The following is a 21,578-nucleotide window of genomic DNA, read 5'->3' on the forward strand; positions in this document are numbered from 1 at the left end:
AGGAAATCGACAGGATCTGATTCTGCAACAACCACTCTCTTTCTTTTCTTGCCAATAGTACCACTTGAAACAATGATGTGGATTCTGAAACAATCCAAAAGCGATTGGCAGGTTCTGGATTCAGTAATGGGAGAGTAGTTTGTATTCGACTAACATTCACACAGGTAACAACTATAAACTCTGGATGAAATTCGAAGGCACTGGAGGGCAAACAAAAGCAGGCAGAAACTGGAAGGGACTTGACCCTTGAAAGAAAAAACCTGTACTGGGTAAAAAATCCATGTTTAAGTGGATTTTCCCCTTGAGTGTACTCTCCGGTCTGGGCAGCAACTGAGCAGCTAGAACTCAAGCAGAAAGCTGCAGTTTTATTGGCCTGAGGACAAATTTGGTGGCGGCCAGGGTCAGTAAAAATAGAAAGGGAGAAATCCTGGGAAGAAAGGAGTCCCAGATCTGCATTTTTATTCCCCTAAAATTCTTTAGGCAATACCTGAACTGCAGCAAGAAACCCAGTGAAAAGCAACTGCTGAAGAGGTAAAAAGAAAAAAAAAAAGCATATACACAAAAAAATGCTGAGTGGGGATGAGACTTCAGCTGTTGCTCCCTGCAGGGGACAGGAATTAGTTTGAGTTCCACCAAGTTAAAGGTATTTGGTACATACCTTGAATTTTCATCACATCTTAGGAGTAAAGACCATGTCCCAGGACTACGGGACTTAGTCTAGGACTAAAGGCAAAATCAAAAGAGACCTGCCCTAACAAAGTCTAAAACTAAGTCTTCCTAAGTTCAAGGTGCTCTGCAAATAATTAAACTGCCTACTAAAACAAAAATCAACACTTTTCAGAGGACAATAACATAATCCAGAGTTTCCACAATGTATTATCCACAAGGTCCCATGTACAAACAAAAATGACTGGACATGTGAAGAAACGTGAACATGTGACCTACAATCAAAAGAAAAACCAATGAAAACTGACCCCAAGATGACCCAGATATTGGAATTAGCAGATAAAAGTTTTAAAGCAGCTATTTTGTAAATATGTTCAAGGACTTTAAAGATGATCATAATGAATATACAAATGGGGAATCTAATAGAAGCTAAATAAAAAAAGGAAAAAAAAAGTGGGAATTTAAGACTTAAAAGTTCAATATCTGCAATAAAAAGTTTTAGTTTGACGATAGCAGAAGAAATAATCACTGAACCTGAAGAAAGAAAACAGAAAATATCCAGTTTGAAGGGAAAAAAAAGGTAAAAGATGAGAAAGAAAGTAACAACGCTTTAGGGAGAAAAAACACAGGACAAACCAAAGGGACAATATCAAGCAGTTTAACACATATGCAGTTGGAATCCCAGGAGATTCCAACTGGGAGAGAGAGAGAGAGAGAGAAAGAAGGAGAGAGAAAATGGAGCAAAGATATATTTGAAGAAATAATGGCCTAAAATTTCCCCAATTTGGTGAAAAACACTGACTTACTGATCTAAGAACCTCAGCAAATTCCAAGCAAATCACAGCTAGCTACATCACAGTCACACTGCTGAAAAACAAAGAAGATAAAACGGAAATCTTTAAAGCAGTAAGAGAGAGGAGAAAAGATTTACATAAAGGAGAACAATCCTCAGAAACAATGAAGGCCAGAGGACAAAGGAATGAGGATCTTTAAAGCACTAAAGGGGAAAAAATTCTCAATTCTCAAGAACTCAATATGGACAGAAAATATCCTTCAGAAATGAGCGTGAAACAAAAATGTTTTCGGATCACGCAGATCGGGGAGTGGTTCTTAGCAAACCCGTACCATAAGAAATGCTAAGGGAAGTTCTTCAAGCTAAAGAGAAATGCTGCCAGATGGAAACCCAGATCTACCAGGAAGAAATGAAGAACAGGAGAAAGGGCAAACATGTGGACGGATATAAAAGACTGTCTGTTGCTCTTCACGTCTCTAAATGACAGCTATTTAAAGTGAAGTGACAAATGGTATTCTGGAGTTTCTGAGGTACGTAGGTTTAAAGCATGTGACATCACCAGCACAAAGGAACGAGAGGGGTCAAATGGACTTCTGCTGCATGGCTCTCACATTTTATGTGAAGGGTCCATGCTAGCAACTCCATGTAGCCAGGGATGAGTTAAAGATGTATATTCTAACCCCTGGAGCAACCACTAAAATAAAGTATAAAAAACCATACCTAAAAAAAACAATGGAGAGATGAAAATGGAATACAGAAGCAATTGGCTAAACAGGCTGACATAATTCTCTATTATACTGGGTAAAGGCATGCGACCAGAAATGTTTCAGTCTATCACCGATGACATTCAACATCAGTCAGTACCCTTTTGCTGTAAAATATCATTATTAAAAGGATAGTTTACTATCATTCTGCTCCTTCTCAGTAATTATTGACATGCTACACAATGAGAAGGAATCTAGCCTAGCTAATGATTTCAATGAGGCTTTCTGATCACAATCTTCTGGTTCCTAACCAACTGGATATTCTCTAGTCACAGCACACCTTTTCCATCTCCTCACCTCTCCTAAATCCTGGCATTCCCCCCCGGATGTCTTTTCTCTGACAGTTCTTTCAAGTAGAGCTTGTTCATTTTTTTAAAGCCCCACACACCAGGGCCCCAGCTGAGGCTCACTCCCCAAAGTTCCTTGAAGACCATTATTCTTCCAAATTATTACGGAACACTGCTCTAGAAACTCATCTTGTTCAGCTACATTGCCTCTCCTTCCTTCTTCATGTCCATCACAACTGCAGTGAACACAGACCAATTCAAAAGTAGGGTATTACTGCTCCTCAACCTGCCCCACCATTCTAAGCAAAGTCAATGCTCACGTCAACAGTCCATCCAATGCTTAGCCAAAGAGTTCCCTGACTCTTTAAACACCGATGACCTTGCTACTTTTTCCAACGTGTCACAACCCGGAACTGCTCCATCCCTGAAATACCTAGTCCCCTCCTTCCCTCCTCAGCCAAGAACTTCTTTCTTGGTTTTGCTTCCTTCTCCATCAACCCAGCTCACTCCCAAGGTCCATCACACTATGCTTCACTCTCTGGCCTTTTTACCACATTTCCCCTAGAACTAGCCCAAATCTGGATCAAGTCACCCATGTGCCTCCACTCTGTCAATACCCACCTGCTGAGGGTGTTGGGTACCTGTACAACCATGCATGTTAAGGCCTACCAAGCTCATCTTCTGCCTTCTTTCAGCGGGATTCTACTGGCCTCCCAACTTCGGCCTCACCTTCCTCCAATCTATACTCCATACCTGCATGGACCCCTGGGAGTTACAGAGAGTTCTAGATAGGGAAGGGATGCTAGGTTTCAATCAGGAAGCATTTTCTATGTAAGCATTTCTGATACACTGCCTAACAAGTTCTCTAAAGAACGGCATCTGAATATCCAGGGCCCTCGTAACTGGGCTATGATTTCTTTTCTCATTATAAATAAGTATTTACTTTCATAGTTCATTTTGAACTCATAATTTTGAATTATTTTTCCTGAAGAAGGCCTCCAAACTATGTAAGTCTCAGGGCCCACAAAACCTGGATCTATCTGTGACCAGTGCTTGCCAAAGTGCTCTTTCTAAAATGCAAATTAAAAAAATAATAAGAGGGGGCGCCTGGATGGCTCCATCAGTCACGGCTGCCTTCGGCTCGGGTCATGGTCCCAGAGTCCTGGGATGGAACCCCGTATCAGGCTCTCTGCTCAGCGGGGAGCCTGCTTCTTCCTCTCCCACTCCCCCTGCTTGTGTTCCCTCTCTCGCTGTCTCTCTGTCAAATAAATAAAATCTTTAAAAATAATAATAATAATAATAGGGGCACCTGGGTGGCTCAGTTGATTAAGCGTCCGACTCTTGATTTCAGCTCAGGTTATGATCTCAGGGCTGTGAGGTCGAGCCCCATTGTCAGGCTCTACACTAGGCATGGAGCCTGCATGGGCTTCTGTCTCTCCCTCTGCCTCTGCCCCCTCATCCCCTGCTTACATGTGCTCTCTCTCTAATAATAATAATAACAACAACAATAACAACAACACTATTTAAAAAGCAAATTTGGTTGTAGCTCTTTTCTGTTTAAAACTCGCACACATTTGCACCTGGAGATCATGAAAGGTTTGTGAGCTACCCAAAGGAATGGGAAGTTTTTCCTGTATGTTCTTTTTTTTTTTTTTTAAAGATTTTATTTATTTGACAGAGAGAGAGAGAGAGAGAGCGAGAGAGGGAACACAAGCAGGGGGAGTGGGAGAGGGAGAAGCAGGCTTCCTGCCGAGCAGGGAGCCCGATGCGGGGCTCGATCCCAGGACCCTGAGATCATGACCTGAGCCGAAGGCAGTCGCTTAACCAACTGAGCCACCCAGGCGCCCCTTTCCTATATGTTCTTAGATACCCCAGTTCTGAGGACTCCCACATCTGTTATCACTAGTTTTCAACTTTCTCTCTTAAGCTCCAGACCACATTTTCAACTGTTTACTTGACAGACCTCTTTGAAAATCCTGAAGGCAACTCAAATTCAAAATGCTCTGAACTGAAATAATGATCCCTTCTTGCTCCCCCACTGCTGAGACTCTTAAATCCTCAGTGTCAAAAACATCAGTATCTATTCAGTCATGTTAGCTACATGTGGGGTGAACTCCAGACTGTCCTTCCTCCTACCTCTAACAGCCGACCTGCTACCACACCCTATCTACCTTCTCTTAAAAATGTCTCTGGGCACTGACCTCTTTCTTCAACCCCTTTGCCAGGTTTGAGTTAATTGTTTCCCAAAGGTACATATGCCACTGTAAGCAAGACAAGTGCAGGTGGTACGTGGACATGTCTTTTAAAAACAGCCATACATTTAATTTTTTTCCTATTTTATTTAAGTTCAATTAATTAACGTATAGTGTATTATTAGTTTCAGGAGTAAAATTTAGTGATTCATCAGTCTTATATAACACCCAGTGCTCATGACATCACGTGCCCTCCTTAATGCCCATCATCCAGTTACCCCCCCCACCTCTCCTCCAGCAACCCTATTTGTTTCCTAGAGTTAAGAGTCTCTTATGGTTTGTCTCCCTCTCTGATTTCGTCTGACTTTATTTTTCCCTCCCTTCCCCTATGACCCTCTGTTTTGTTTCTTAAAGTCCACATATGAGTGAAACTGTATGATTAATTGTCTTTCTCTGATGGACTTATTTGGCTCAGCACAATACCCACCAGTTCAGCCATGCATTTTAATGTGAAACCTCAGAGACCACCTTATTGCTAAATCCAACAGACCCTGCTCGGGCCCTCTTAGTGCCATTGAACACTCTTGACCACTCCCTCCTTCTTGACAGTCGTATCTTGGCTTCTGGACACCACAGGTGCCTGCATTTCCCTTCCCCACTCTGGCCAGTCCTCTTCAATTTCTTTTGGTGAGACATTCTTTGGCCGTGTGTTCCTTAAACATGGATGTTCCCCAGATTCTGTCCAAGGGCCTCCTCTCTTCTCATGCTACGAACTCTCCCTTACAGAGCTGGGCTTACATTTACCGCCTCAATACTGATGACTTCCAAATCTCTAGCTCCAGCTCAGAGCCCAGTCCGGAGCATTCGTACCACACAGCAAAGCTCCCTGGAAGTCTTCAGCTAGGGGTCTCATAGCCATCTCAAGCTAACCTGTTCCTAAACTGAACACATCGTCCCCCCCTCCACCTGTTCCTCATTCATTGGACAAGTACCTTACTGAGGACCTACAAAGTGACAGGCTCAGGAGGAGCAGAACAGTCACTTCTGGAGCTTGTAATTAGTGAGGGACAAGGACCTAAATAATTACGCAAACAGGGCGCCTGGGTGGCTCAGTCAGTTAAGCATCTGCCTTCGGTTCAGATCATGATCCCAGGGTCCTGGGATCAAGCCCCGCATCAGGCTCCCTGCTCGGTGGGAAGCCTGCTTCTCCCTCTCCTCCTGGCTTGTGCTGTCTCTCCCTATCTCTGTCTCTCTCTCTCAAATAAATAAAATCTTTAAAAAATAAATACACAAACATAATTACAAATTGTAGATGAAATGATAGAAAAAGTTTAAAAAAAGAAGCTAAGGAGTATAATAAGGAGGGGTAAGAGTGATATTTGTGCTGAACCCAGTGGAGAAGAGAAGTAGGGGTCAGCCCAGCAAAGACTAGGGATGAGTATTCTAGGGATCCACTCCAGTCCAGTCCCTTCTACTGAACTATAGTTTTCTAGGGAACTAGAATAAATAGGGAACTTCATAAGTAAAGTAAAGACTCCATGGGACTACAGCAGGGTGGCAGGTGTGAAATGAGGTTGGAGATGTAGGCAGGTACCAAATCACACAGCTCCAAGGTAAGGATTTAGGAATTTTTTTTTTTTAAGTGAGCTCTACACCCGATGTGGGGCTCGAACTCACGATCCCCAAGATTGAGAGTTGCATGCTTTACTGACTGAGCCAGCCAGGCGCCCCTAGGATTTTTTCTCTTTAATCCTAAGTGCAATGGGTATCTATTAAAGGGTTTTGAGTATGAAATGAATGATGCACGTTTTTATCAGACTGCTCTAGCTGAGCAGCAGGAGGGCAGAAACACAAAAGAAGAGTCCAGTTATAAGACAACTGCCACAGTTCAGGTAAGTTACGAGTGGCTTAAACCATTTTGCTCATTCTTGATCATTTTTTCCCTAACAGGATGGTTAGGGAAATCTATGGTTATAGCCATAGATTTCAAGAAACCTTTGCTCTGGGACCCTGGCCTGAACACAAGTCAATTCTCATTACAACAAAAGCATCATTATCATGAAAATCTTCCATACCAGAAAAAAAAAAAAAAGATCTCTGAACACAGGCCAATACTCTACAATATTCCAAACAGGAGTCACGTCAAATTCTAATGTTACAACAGCATCTGAAGTCTTTTGAGTTAGGTCATGATAAGTGGTTATGACCTGTGTTATTAAATCGCATGTATGTTCTTTTAATACCAATTAGGAACACTGAGCTGAGGGTTCTGATCCTCCTTGAGACAATGCCAATAGTAATCTGTCATAGACACCAGCTTGGCTTGTATCACCGATTCATGGACACGTATTTTTTATGAAGCACCTCGCATATACTTGTAATAGCAGGATTTGGAATACTTAGTCTCTTATTTTGTGAAATTAAAGGACATTTTCTAAATCCTATCAGATCACTACTAATTCAATGTTCCTTCTGTAATGGGCAGATTTCTCTCCAGGGTTACTAGAATCCATCATATATATGAGAACACTCTAGGCTCAGAGGAATCCTCAGAGGAAGCTAAGAATTTTCAGGACATAAATGAAGTGTGAACACTGTAAACCACTGGTCTACTAAGCACCTCCTTATAAAGGATAAGCCAGGAGAGTCACAAGTCAGCAATACTGTACTTGAGCATACCTTTGAGTTTTTCTTGACCAGCAAACACAAACACATATAGTGGAGTGTAATGGCTACACTGAAGAGTCATCAGTGAAAGGCTAGAAAAACAGAGAAAGGTCAGTCTAATATATATATTAATTATGATAATATTGCCAATTATTTCAGCATCATATAAGAAACACTGGCGTCATATGGTTCATTTGTCAAAAGAGACAAGGCGGCTGGTTTTGGAATATATGGAAACTAGCTCGTTGCTTGCAAAAGTAACTTCCAACCACCACTCCACTGCTGGTAGGCTTAACTGCTCCAGTGACAAGCCCAGCATGCCATGTTCTCTCCCTTACCTTCCTGACTTGGCACAAGCTCATCCCTCCACTTGGAGAATATTCTCCTCTACCCCTTCCCTAGGCTCACATCTACTCATCCTTAAAGTCTCAGCTCAAGCATGATTTTTTTTCTAGATAAACTTTCTGGATGTCCCCCAGAATAAAAGGGGCTCAATGTAGGTGTCCCATATTTTTCTGTGTTCACCCCTACCCGGCACTTACTTCTCTGTGGCCCCCAGATCAAAGTCTGAAAGGACAGGGAACATGTCTGGTTTATCACTACATTGCCACTCCAAGCACAAATGCCTGGCACGTAGGAAATTCTCAATCTAGTTTCACAAGTGAATGAATGGATTAATTAATAGGTATTACCTTCTACTTCAAGGTCAATGAAGTCACCAAGGTCACTCTTGCCCTCATTTTCTACCCGTATTTCCCCAGAATGATAGAATGATCTAAGCCAGCAATTAAAGATTCTTCTTTGGAAAGACTGCCAACCTCTAGACAGAGGGCTGGGTTTTGAAAAGAAGACGGAAAGAGACGAGCAGATAACTGGTCTGTTGCATAGGCAGAAAGACCTAGAGAGAAATAAAATAGCTATCAAGTGGCACAAAGAATTCTCACCAAGAGGGCTCCTCATCCAAATGTTTCTGGTCCTAAGGGCCAGTTAGTTCTAAGAAATGTGAATATCTCCATATCTTGAACAAAACTGCAATCAAACCTAAATGGATGATACTTTCTAATTCTCATGTGACACAAATGACCATAATAGTTAGCATGTACCAGACACTATCGGAAGAGAGTTATACATTCTCTTATTTAATCTTCCAACAACTCTAATAGATAGCTATACGACTCTTATCTCCATGGGATCTGTGGAGATGAGGAACCAGGCTTAGGGCGGGTAAAGAACGTACCCAGGATATACACCTAGCAATTGGCAGAGCAGGGCTTAAAGACAAAATGATAATGCTGTTTACTTCTCAGGTTGTGTAGATCACGAGAACCACAGCTACTGTGGGGCACCGGGCTAAACTCTTTACACACACTTCTCACTTAGCCCTGCCCACAGGGGCTGAAGAGAACCTTCAAGCACTGTTCAAGCACCACCTTTCAACCTGAGACTCGCAGGAAGTCAGCGAGAGTGACTCTCCCTGCCTTTAGAGAGAGCAAAATGAGTCACGAGTTGTTCCCGTGCGTCGTGCTGGGACAATGAAAGGGTTTGAGGCAGTGCTGGAAGAGAATCTAAAGATGCAATTTCTAAGGGCAAGCTCTACCCTCAGTTGACATTCCCTCCCACACAGTGGCAGCCCTAGGGATGGTGAGCGATGTGCATCGCCCACCCTGAGAGAGAGAGTTCAAAACTGAAGCATGCAAAGCATGACATAAATATGAAGTGTGGAAAACGCATTCCTCACAAACAGTCCTTCATCAAATTCCCTGCATCCCTCCTCGACGACGTTATCAGGAGCATCCTTCAACCCAGCCCATTGGAGAGTGCCTACGAAAAAGGCTGAAAAATGTGACCAATCAGGAAAGTTATTTTTGTGAGAAAGAAGAAAAATGTCACCAAAAAGGGTCAGCAGATAACCCTATTGGGCTGAAAATAGCTGCCCGGTTGGCAGAGCAGTCAGGGAACAGGCAGAGGGCGAGAGACGTCATGCAAAGCACCGAGGGAGCTCCAGCTGAGTGAAGCTGCTGAGGGATGAGGAAATTGGCCTAATTTGGGAACATGAGCCCAACAGCATTGCTCAGATTCCTGCGAGAGAATCTGGCTAACTTTCAGTTCTGCGTCCTCGGAGGAACACTGAAGGGAATGGGGGGTGGAGAGAAAAGGAACAGCTGTGACTCAAACATTTCTCCAGACAAGTGGACGAATAAGGGTCATCAAGTGAGAACTTACTCCTGCTCCATAAGGATTCCAAGGGAGTAACCCAAAAGCTTCTCTGCTCTCTCCAAAAGCCTTTCTCTGCTGGGAGGTCAGTGCATCTACCTATCTAGCAGGAATCACAGAGACTAGACTAGAGTCAGAGATGAGCTGAATGACTCTGGACCAGTCATCCAACCTCTCGAAGTGTCAGTGTCTTCATAGCTAAAATGAGGTGAGAGGAGCAATCACTTTAAGAGTTACCGTGAGGCTTAACTAGGACCCCGCATGCAGTTAACAGAGAGAGAGGAATCATTCCAACAGAAGCCGAAATTATTATTAAAAGGACAATCTACAAACTAAAAGTTAAGCCACAAGGAGGTCGAGACCCACCTGAGAAGTGCTCATCCAAAAGACAGGCCAGACCTAGACAGGTTGTGCCCGAGATTACTTTTCGCCAATCCCATTACATGGTAGTGTAACTTTATGGTAGAAAGTGTCCTGGTCTCGAGGGACGTGTGTAAGAGCAGAACCATTTGAATCCACAGGAGGTGAAAGCTCAAGCAGAGGAACCCAGTTAATTCTCAGAGCTGCCCTGACCAGAGAAAGGTACATAGTGCAGACATGGAACCATCTCAGTAACCGTAACACCAACCTAAACTGCCACCTGAACTGTGCATCCAGTAATCCAAGCCTGATTTGTGACAGGTGACCCCAAAAGCCCAAAAAACAGAAGAGTGCAGTCATAAACTTTCTCGACGCTTGCCGTTTCTTGAGAGATTCCTGTGAGCTGGAGACTGTGCTAAGCACTTTATCTGTATTACCTAATTTCTTTATGACAACTCTAAAGAAGTAGGTACAACTCTAATCAACTCTGAGTGAAACTACACGAGGAGCTCATCTTTCAGGTTACTCAGTACAATCAGACAGTTGGGAGTTCTTCCAAATTATTTGAAATTTACTGAATGACCAGGCAAATCAAGAGACATTCCCTCTCCTCTCAGAGAGGGAGGAAGCGTTTAACCACCTGGACTGAGCCACAGGTAGGGGCAGAAAGCCCCATGAGGCTACAGAGAAAATGGGCAGAAGGAAAAGATCCAGAAGAGTTGACAAAGGCAACTCAATCAGGTATCCTGGAATTTCAGGGCATATAATGTTTCACTGATCTCTACACAACTTTAAACTAGAACTCTGGAGAGGAATGTGGATTTTTTTGTTGTTATTACTAAAAATAATTCTTTCCTGTCATACCCAAATCTGTGAAAAAAAATCTGTGTATGAATTCTACTTTTTAAAAAAATTATGACACATCGGTTGCAAACTGCCTACTCAACAGCCATTCTCCCTCACCCAAAACCCCAATGTTATGGCCATGGCAACATGCCTCATTGAAAAGTCCCTCGAAACTTAAGGCTGTTTTAAGAGCCAGTTCTGATCAATGAAATATAATTAGAAGTCTCCATGGTGAGGTCTCTGGCTACTGTTTTCCTCATAAGGAACAAACTTAGTGGACATGCACCTTGAACTCTTCAACTATGGCCCCTCTCCCTACCTGGAATGCAGATCTGATCCTTGTGGAACCACCAGCCATCTTACAACTATGGCAGCAAGTCACAAGCTCCAGATGGCAGAGGAGGAGGCTAGAAGGAGCCAGGGTAATGCAGGATACTGCCCAGTGACAGCATCTGCCCTCTTCTGCCCTCCACTGGATTTCCTGCTGTTAGAAAAATCATGCCTGGGGGCACCCGGGTGGCACAGTCGGTTAAGCATCCAACTCTGGGTTTGGGCTCAGGTCATGATCTCGGCGTCCTGGGATCGAGCCTGGCATCAGGCCCCACACTCAGCGCAGAGTCTGCTTGGGATTGTCTCTCTCCTCTCCTGCTGTCCCTCCCCCTGCTCTCCCTCTCTCTCTCTCTGAAATAAATCTTTTAAAAAATCGTGCCTGCTTGATTAAAAAACCGGGATCAAGTTTCTGATGCATGTGTCCAAATTCAATACTAATAGATACACAAGGATGCCTGAAAATCAATCCACCCTCAAAGACCAGGAGTTCTAAACTTAAATGGAAATAGGAGAAGGCAGATCAAATGTGAGTTAATCTGACAGGTGTATGAAAGAAAGGCGTGGCAAACTGCACCAGGTAGGCCTCATGTAAGCAAGCACCATTGCCAGTTCCACCCAGCTCTGGCCAACTGGTGCCCTGGAGGGGGTGGGGTGGTGCCAGCCCAGCATTCCCACGGTGCCAGAACTTCTGATTTTAAAGAGAAGCCCAGAATTGGGATTTTCACGTCAAGTTTCCTAATTTATAAATAACCGCCAAATTTTAAAAGTTTTAACTCTGTATGGATCAAACGAGACATCACTATAGGCAACATTCAACCTGAAGGCTACCGGTTTTCAACCCTAGTAGAGAGGGTTAAAGCAAAATAAAAAGACCATCCAAGTTCTACAGAAATAATAACGATCAGCAACATTTTGGGCGCTATGTGCCAGGCTGTGTGAAGGGCTTTACATCGATTATCTCATTTTTTCTCTTTAGCCACCCTATGGAGTATGTGATATTACTATCCCTGCCTTACCCATGAGGAAACTGAGGCTGAGTGAGGCGAGGCTGTACTGCTCCTGGGGCGCTTGGGTGGCGCAGTCAGTTAGGCATCTGGCTCTTGGTTTTGGCTCAGGTCATGATCTCAGGGTCATGAGATCGACCAAGTGAGGCTCCATGCTCCGCGGGGAGTCTGCTCGAGATTCCCTCTCTCCCTCTGCCCCCTCCCTGCTCCCGCTCATCGCATGAGCTCTCTCTCTCTCTCTCAAATAAATAAATAAAATCTTGGGAAAAAAAAAAAGAGGGGGGGATAAAAGAGGTTAAATAACTTGCTGAGTCCTAGCGTTCATGTGTAGCAGAGCCAGGATTTCAACCCAGGACTTCATGACCCCCAGGCCTGTGCTCTTATCCACTCTTCATAAAGAATGCCGCCCGTACCCAGGAAGCACAAACACTGCTTTGGATCACTACTAGTCTACCTACGGGTAAATGAGTCAGAGCTCTCCAAGAGACTTCCAAGTCAGTTGGACAGGAGACCCAGGCTCGCGTCCTCCTACGTGGCTGCCCTTCAATAAAAAAGGCAAAGCACTGTCCAGTCCTCGTCTATCTGCAAGTTTCCCGAAGGAACGCACGTGTGTGTAGTGCTGTCAAATGCATCTCTCTCTTAATCCCCACAGCAACCCGGTGGCATTGTTACCACCACTTGACAGACAGTGAAACGGAGGATTAGAGAGATTAGTGGACTTGTTCAAGATCCAGGCAGTTAGCAGAGCTGGGTCTCCAGCCCCGCTTATCTGGTGCCAGGCCCGGTGTTCTTTCTACTCGAGCACATTGCCTCTGTGCTTCCTCCAGCAGAGCGCCCAACTCCACCACCTCGCCTCCAACCAAACATTCCTACTTAACTCTACAGTCATTCCAGGATGTCTGACGGCCCCCAGGTGCCATGTTTACGTTTTCAGCGATAGCTTCATCCTAGAATCGAGTCAGCCAGGGAACAAAAATAAATACGTCAGGTCACACACTCAGAACTGGAACGTAAATGGGCACACACAAAAGTCTTGGGATCTAATTTTAGAAAGAAACAGCCAAAAAGTTCCACACAGCACAGGGAGCATCTGCCCCCGGGGGAGGCTGCCCACACTGCTTTAAACCTCAGTCAACCCAGGGAGAGAAGGAATCCCTGGAATTCTGACCAGCATGTCACGGCCAGAGGCACCAGTTGGGTGAAGAACAGAATGACTTTTCATCGTGTTCTCCCACAAAAATGCTAAGGCCCAGAGGTAAATGTCCCTGGGGGTTCATCCTTCCAGAAAGGATGAAACCCTGAAAAGTCATCACAGTCTGTGCCTTTGAAGTTAGCTGTTGACAGTCCTGACTCTCATCTGGGAGCCAAGGGGAAAGCGAATGGGACCGGGGCGGGGGGGGGGGGGGGCGGTGAACAATGCCTACTGACCCCAGCCTAGAAGCTGATTTGGTGTGGGGGTCACACAGAGCCTCAAGGCCATCAGGTCATTCCAGGATATTCTGGCCCACCACAGGCCCATCACCTAACCACTACAAGTGCCTAGAACCTCCTTCACAATTAAGTAGACATGTGATTGGTCTTTCTGGCTGCCAGTGATCACAGGAGTAAAAGTTCCATTATGGCAGGAAATTTTATCTCTTTTGTTCACTGAAATATGCCAACCCTCTGCAAAGGCGCCCGACACATAATAAACTTTAATAACTATTTGTTGAAGAAATGAATAAATGATTTGCTATTGGGATGGATCTTCCTAGACCCACAGTCTAAAGTGGCCAGAGGTCAAGAGGAGACTCCATTAACCCAGTCATCTGCTTGCCCATTTTCGCTTAGCCAACATACACTACTACAGTTCAAGGTCCCTCAGACCCAGGGTTGGGTATGAAATGTGTTCTCTCACCATCTTCCTCCATTACACCACCGCCCCCCTTCCCTGGGCTTCCAGTGCACCACTATGTACCCACCCCCCATCCTGCAACACTCTTCCTCAGCCTGTGATGGCCCTCATCACACACGGTGTACCTCACTGGCCCCCCCAACAACCCTGCACTGTCCACCTCATGCCTGTGCTGGGCATTGTGAGTGACAGCCGGCCTTCCAAAGCTCCCATCTTATGAGGGGGCCAGTCATGGAAACAATGAGAATACAACGTAATAAGCACTATAATGCAGGTGCTGTCGCCAAAGTCACAAACTGACCACCCTCAGGCCTATGATGTTTTAATTGTTATAATTAGTTGCTAACCTATGGAAATGTGCTGATTTCTCACAAAACTGTCGACTGTCAGCATCTCGCGGAAAATCAGAGGATCTGGCGATACGGGGCCTATAGTCCCCACAGCATCAGTCAGCTTCAGCTAGGCAGTGGTTTCCTTTTTACAGGGAACATGTGGCCTCTGGTTCCCACAACCCATCTCCCCACCTCTCCCTACAGTCTCCAGGCAATGTGGCCACGGGCCAGCCACCAGTTCCTCTGTACTGGAATGACTGTTACCTTAGAGTAATGATGCTCTGTACCCACATTTCTACAATAAGTGAGAAAGTAAAAGATAAATCGAAAGGGCCATGTGGACTGCTCACAGAAATGCTGGAGAACTTGCTTCCCGGGAAAGTGAAGAATATTCCTACATACGTGATACTGTAAGTGTGCCTGTGTCTTGTCCCTGGCATGCTTTGCTCATGCACCTGTCTAGCTCGTTAGGCTTCTCAGTGTAGATCCCCTCATCGATTTTAAACCTACTATGGCCAATGAACTAGATAACAGGTTTCCTGCTGTGTGGGAAGTCACTGTCTAGTGGGGCCAGACAGATACATAAAAAGAAATTTAGCATACAGTGTGAGAACATACAGATGTCTCATAATAGGCAGAGAAGAAGGAGCCCTAAGCTGGCCTGGGGAAGTTAGGAAGAGCTCACAGAGGGATTATCCCGAAACTGATTCTTGAAAAGAGCAAAGTTTATTCAACTGGACAGCGGAAGATGCAAAGGGGCTCTGAGTGAACTGCCAAAAATAGTGCCCTGGCATTAAAAGTGTTGCTCATCGGGATTACCCACCCTCCATGGAGCAGCTGGATAAATTCCCACAGTTCCAGGCCACTCAGAAAAGTTTCCAGGGAAGTAAGGCCAGCACTAATCCCTTTCCTGCCTGAAAACTGTAGCAAGTGCAGGTCACCACCGAGAGCAAACGTCCAGTTGTGTAATCCAACCTTACGTCACCAGCAGGGCTCACTGGCATTGATTTGGCAGAAATAAAAACCTGGATTTCCACTGGATTTTGAAACTTCCCAGTCCCCTGCTTCAGCGAACTTAAGAATGTTCTTCACTGAGAATATAAAGCAATGCACAGAAACTACTCTGGCATCAAAGAAAAAAACGTTCTGCTTTCACTTCTTGCTAATAGGGCAAATGCCAAGGAAGGGAATTTCCAAATCAAGATAGGACAAAGGGCTGACATTGGAGAGAAGAAATATGAAATACCAAATCCTTGCTCATTAAGTAATTACTAACTCTTAGAAAGCATTTTTTTTTTTTAACACCCACCTCTCCAGTCAGAATTGAAGAGGAGTTCTTGCTACTGAGATGATTCTCGACTTGAGCTGACTCCTGTTGAGCTCGGCGACCCATCTTGGGTCCCTGTAAGGAGAGATGAGGAACGCTGCTGACCCAAACATCTTTGAGCCATTATGAGGACGAGAATTCGGGAAGGTAAGCAAGGGCAGGATCTATGATGACATGGTGGAGGATGGGATTTGAGCAACTTGAACATATTTTTTAAAAAATGCTTCCACACCCTTAAAACAAAGCACCTGAGGCCATTTCTATTTGAGAAGAAAACATGAAATTCCTGGATTAATGATCACAGGTCTCTCTTTTAACTGCCATAGATCCTTCCTACCCAAAGAAATGCACACAGACATTCCTCTAGAATGAAGAGAGAGACCTCATGCCAAAGCTCAGGGAAGAAGGTGGTAAAGGCTCTCATGTTCCTATGCAGGATTCTAGAAAGGCCTCATTTCAAAGCTGCAGCGTGGCGTGAAATTGTTATCAAAAAGAATTTGGGGAAAGAACTCCTAAATTCCATGGCAACTAGCACCAGAGATGTAAATACAGGTAGCATTTGCTTTGACGTCGGTGGAGCATGCGACTCTTGATCTCGGGCCCCACATTGGGTATGATATGGATTTGCGCTTCTAGACAGTAAAGGAAATCTCTTACAAGAATTCTGAGACATCAGCTTCGGAAATCAGAACACTTTAAATTCTGAGTCATCAAATGAACCATCTGGAGGTGTTTCCCAAAGCCCTCCTGGGGTGGAGGCTCTGTGTCTCAAATGCTTCCCAGCACAGAAATAAAGCTTTATTTAGGCAGACCAGTGGATGTCGAAATATTTATATTATCATTTGTTGGCTTTTCTAAAACCAGCATTAATGTAAACATTTTTAGATCTCATCTGATGTGGCTTCACTGGATTCTCACAGTAACAGGGACGAGGACCGATGCCATTTCACAAGCATGGAAAGTGAGGCCCAGGAAGGCAAGTAAGTGGCAGACATCAATCGAAAAGCAAAACCTTTTTCCGTCTTCGGATCCTCAGTTCTTTTCACTATCCCATGCTGGAGTTTCAGTTTTCAGGTGTTCTAAAAACTGCCTGCACCAAACAACTGAGAGGGGTTACACGGGGGTTGCATAAAAACCCCTACGACCTGTTTACATTTCACATTCTAATCAGTAATTTAGGTTTCAGGGATGATGGAAACAATCTTTCTGATCAGCAGCTCGTTTTCTTTCCAAGGCAGATAATTCCGCCCCTCTGCCTATCACTGCCCTTTCCCACTTGTCCTAGCATTTGGTATCTGAACATAGCGTACTACTCGTAGGGGTTGTGCTAAAACAAAAAGTCAATGATCTTGTCTCTAAATGCGGTTTCCGGGTGGTTTCTCTAATAACTGTTAAGTATGTTAAGGCTTTAGGCCTTTTGAAGACCTTGTATAAATCCACGGAAATGACTGGTAGAAAAACTACTTTACTATATTTAAATGTACGTATATTTTAAGTGGAGAGTCTTACTGTCCATCCTCACCCCCTCCCCGGGTTGTAAGCCCCCTGACGACAAGGACTTTGCTTGTTGCTGTTGTTTTTTAAGATTTTATTTTTTAAAGTAATCTCTACACCCAGTGTGGGGCCTGAGATCAAGAGTTGCATGCTCCACCCACTGAGCCAGCCAGGCGCCCCTGTGTTGTTGATGTTGTTGTTGTTGTTTCACTGCTGTATGTCCAGCACCTAACCCAATGCCTGACACACAGTGGGGGCTCAATAAGTATTTGTTTAAAGAATGAATGCATAACTACATTTACATTCCCAGGGACTAAACAAGTTCACATATCAGAAAGACCCGGTGACCTAATCTTCTCTTTGGCCAGTCAAACAACCTGCATCGTAGAACAACTGTTCTTGTTCCCCGAGAGGTGCTCCTCTCTGGTACCTTGGAGAACATCTGATGCTATTAGGGCCCTTCAAAACAGAGATTCCATAGCAGAAACCAAAGACCTGCTGTGTTGCCCCAATCTTCTAGGGACCATGATCTTGACTAATTTTAAAGGTAAAAAGTCTTGATGGGACTGCGATGGAGTTAAAAAACAACACTGAACTTGGGTCTTGAATCTAGATCAGTGATTTACTGACTATATACATAACTGGGTAAACGAGCCTCAGAAGCCACAGCAGCTGACTTCTAATAACTTATCGTGTGACAGGCACTGTATTAAATGCTTCCCATGCGTTACTACATTTCATCTTCATGGCAGCACTTTGAAGTAGATATCAACATCTCCATTCCAGAGATAAAGGAAACCGAAGTTGGAGAAGGTTTGTTTGTTTTAATTTTTTAGATTTGACTATAGTTGACACAGAATGCTAACTTTTTTTTAACCCAGTAAGCAGCTTCATACTCTATTTGACCTCCGGGCCCCCAGCACCTAGCCACTCCTCCACGCTAGAAATCCTAAATCATAAAACTGAGGTGACGCCCACCTCCTTGTGGGAACTCCGGGCAAGAGAAGGCCCTTCCCGTCTGCCTGAAGTCTTTACACGAACTTCTGGCATGAGAAGTCTCAAGGAAAAAGCCCTGGGATGGGTGCAAGTGCGACCCTGGCCCAGGGCGCCTCCGGTCACTCTCAGATATGCCCGCTCTAGGGGAGTTAGCACTCGTGGCTCCAGAAAGCGGAGTCTGGCTGGGAAATTTCCCACCGGTCCCAGAAGCTGGCAGAGGCAGGATCTGTTTTTCTGCTTTCAGAGAATTTTAAAGAAAGCAAACCCCAGGCCAGTAGCGGCGGAGCCCACCGCAACCCCGGGGGCGGGGCGGCTGAGGCCGCCTCTTCCCCGGCCTCGCCCCCGCGCGGCTCCGCGCCCGCCCGCTCCGGCCACTTGGGCCAGGCCAGGCGGAGGCGCCGCCGGGAAGCCGGGCCGGCTAGGTCGCCCCTCTGCACCCGCCCAATCCTAGCCCCAAGCCCCCAAGTCGGTCCTCACGGAGGTGGCCGAGCCGCGGCGCCGCTCCTCGCCTAGGTCCAGCACGTCCTCCATCTCCGCGGCCGCCTGATGTCATTTCCTGGAAACCAAGCGGCCCAGTCGCGTCCCTGACGACGGCTCCGCCCTTTCATCTCAATATTTAAAGGATCCGCCGCATTATTCCTGGATTCTTTGTGCCGCCTTTGAATTTAAACCAAAACTTTCCTAAACTGCCTTGCCTGACTTCTGGAAGAAACCCCCAGCTATTAAATCCCGCTAAGGCCGCTCCTATGGGACAGTGAAGAGAATGTTAGTCTTTAGGAACTGTCTAGATGTGTAGCTCTGTTTAAATATATGTTATTAAGTACATAGTACATAGTACTAATAGTAGTGATTAAATTGATCACTGGTACCTTGGAGGACATCTGATGCTATTAGGGCCCTTCAAAACAGAGATTCCATAGCAGAAACTAAAGACCTGCTGTGTTGCCTTGATCCCTCTTATTTATATAGCCCTTTACAACGAATAAAGGACTCTCTCAGTTATTATCTCACAGGAAGGATATAATAAACTTATGTGAAAAACAAGGTGAGTCTATTATCTCCATCCGACAGATAAGAAAACAGGCTCACGGGAGGGGAGAGTGGTCAGGTGCAAATAAATAGTTTCTAACGGAACATGCAATATACATAATCTCTGCCTTCAAGAAGTTTACAGAGAAGCCAAAACAGGACGTCAAATACATAAGTAGTGACAACATTCAAAAGTCAAGTAATCCCTCCAACAACCCCACAAAGTGAGCATCAGAGATATCTCTATCCAAAAATTGAGGACCCTAAGGTGCAAAGAGGTGGCTTGAGGGAAATCATCTGAGTGCCAAGCAGCAGAGCCTGATGCCTTTTTGGATACCAAATCTTATAAGAGTATTTTTCTCCTCCACTGAGATTTGGCACCCAGTATTCCTGGGTGCCAGCCATACTCCTAGGCCAGCAGAGGAAGATGTCCCTCAAATTCCCAGCCTACTGGGACAAGCTGAGTCTGCATTGACTCTCCATGTAAGATCCCCAAGTCAACACCACTGGCCAGGTCCCTGGTACTGGTCAGCTAGGCCCCCCAAAAGACGGCCTCATGGTCCTGAATGTGAACAATATCCCCAATATCAGGCTAGGGGTAAGGCCTAGATGACCACTGCTAAAAAGCAAAGACTTGAAAGTGGGAGTTGCACCCCCTAAAACTGGATTGCAAGGATTTCTTAAATACCCAATAAATTACTCAGTTCAACCAGTCATCCACACATGTTTACTGGGTAGGGCTGTGTGTTAGCATGTCTTGTGACAGCAACAGCACTGCTTGGATGTCAGAAGAGTTGAGGTCTCATCCTAGCTCTGCTGATAACTACCTGTGTGGCCAGGCAGAGCCCCCTCTGGACCTCAGTCTCCTCCCTTGTAATTGCTCTTAGAGAATACCCCTAAGATCTGATTCTCACTGAGCATATCCAGTTAGATTTTAATCTGAAGAAGCATTCATTGCCAGAATCCAAGACAGATGAAATATAGGCTCCCGTGAATCCTTTGTTTTCTTCTTCCTTGGCACCAGATGAGGAAGAAGGGATTCATCTTTGGATTTTTCCATTTGGTGTGAGCCCATAGCCACACTACCACCACCTTATGGCCAGTTTTCAAACCTTAACTCCCCCTTCTTCCCTGACTTCCTGAAAGCAAAAGGTACATGGTGCTCAGTCTGAGCAGAAAGAAGCCCTAGGACAGTGCTTCCGGACCTTGCTGAGCACCTGACTCACCTGTGGGGTTTGTTAAAAATACACGTGCCAGGGCCCCATCCCTGGAGACTGATTTGGTAGAGGTGGAGTCCAGAAGGAGAATAATTTTCCTCCCATCTTACAAGCGTTTGCCTAAAGACCTCAGTAAGGTCTTCTCTGTCACCCTATTTTAAGTTTCAACAGTCCCAACCTAGGCACTCCCTAATCTACCTCCCTGCTTTATTTTCCACCACGGTGCTTATCTTTTATCATCATACCTAATTCTTCCGTTTATTGCCATTTCCACACCCCTCCTCCCCCCACCCCCAATGTAAGCTCCCTTAAGGGCAAGGGTTTTGTTAGTTTGTTTGGTTCAGGGCTGCATCCACAGAGCCCAGAACAGAGCCTGGCATACAGTGAACGTCAAAATATTTTTCAAATCATGGCTGAATTTCAGAGGCAGCATTGCATAGGAAAATGCATAGACTCTGGCAATAGATTTCCTGGGTCCAAATCTCAGTGTTGACACCTACTGGCTATATATTCTAGGTAAGTTACTTTTAAGCTTTCTACACCTAGATTTCCTGTTATTCAAATGACAACAATGCCTACCCAAACTAGAGAGCCTGAGTTAACTATCGCCTCCACCACCCATGAGAGGGTGGTCTTTAAAAAAAAAAAAAAAAAATCGCTCTGTGCCTCAGTTTCCTCAACTGTAAACTGATCATCCACTGTTCTGGGGATTCAGTGAACATCCCAGCGGCCTAGGAGCCAGAGGCAGGAAGCAGACCTCACAGGAAGGGTCCAGGAAGGCTGGGTGAGGTGCGGTGTAGTGGCGGGGAGCAGCACAGATTCGCAGGAAAGTGATCGAGTTAGAGGCACGTCCCGTGTTGCCGGGAAGCAACGTGCCTTGCCCTCTCTGAGCTTCTCGTGGGAAAGGACGTAGAAGCTTAGGCGGAGAAGAGGAACGAGAGCGAGCCGAGAGAAAACTTCCCCTCACCCATCTGGGAAATGGGCTGGGGCCAACTGCTGACTTTGCGCTCGCTGGCGCAGCTCCCTGCGGAACCCTCGGCGGGGAGGGAGGCTGCGAACATCTGGAGGACATTTCTGCGAGAGCGGCTGCCGAGCGGGGCCCCGGGAAGAGAGAGGTGCACTTGTGCGCACGTCGGACCGAGAGGGAGCCCGTCCCCCCAGGCTCC

General features: G+C 45.3%; 1 protein-coding gene across 1 annotated transcript in view; it reads right to left on the reverse strand.

The window, feature by feature from the left end:
• The window catches only part of IFT43 (intraflagellar transport 43), a 79,430-nt gene extending 60,721 nt beyond the window's left edge, over positions 1–18,709 (reverse strand). Inside the window, exons 1-2 of the mRNA XM_028100659.2 lie at positions 18,644–18,709; positions 15,659–15,751 (exon numbers count right to left, since the gene is read on the reverse strand). Coding sequence (XP_027956460.1) covers positions 15,659–15,751; positions 18,644–18,697 — 147 coding nt within the window. The 5' untranslated portion in view covers positions 18,698–18,709. The remainder of the gene's footprint in view (positions 1–15,658; positions 15,752–18,643) is intronic.
• Positions 18,710–21,578: the final 2,869 nt, after the last annotated feature.

This window comes from Eumetopias jubatus, unplaced genomic scaffold (assembly GCF_037043125.1).
Source record: "Eumetopias jubatus isolate StellerSeaLion01/CBP00866 unplaced genomic scaffold, mEumJub1_p1.0 scaffold_7, whole genome shotgun sequence".
Lineage (NCBI taxonomy): Eukaryota > Metazoa > Chordata > Mammalia > Carnivora > Otariidae > Eumetopias > Eumetopias jubatus.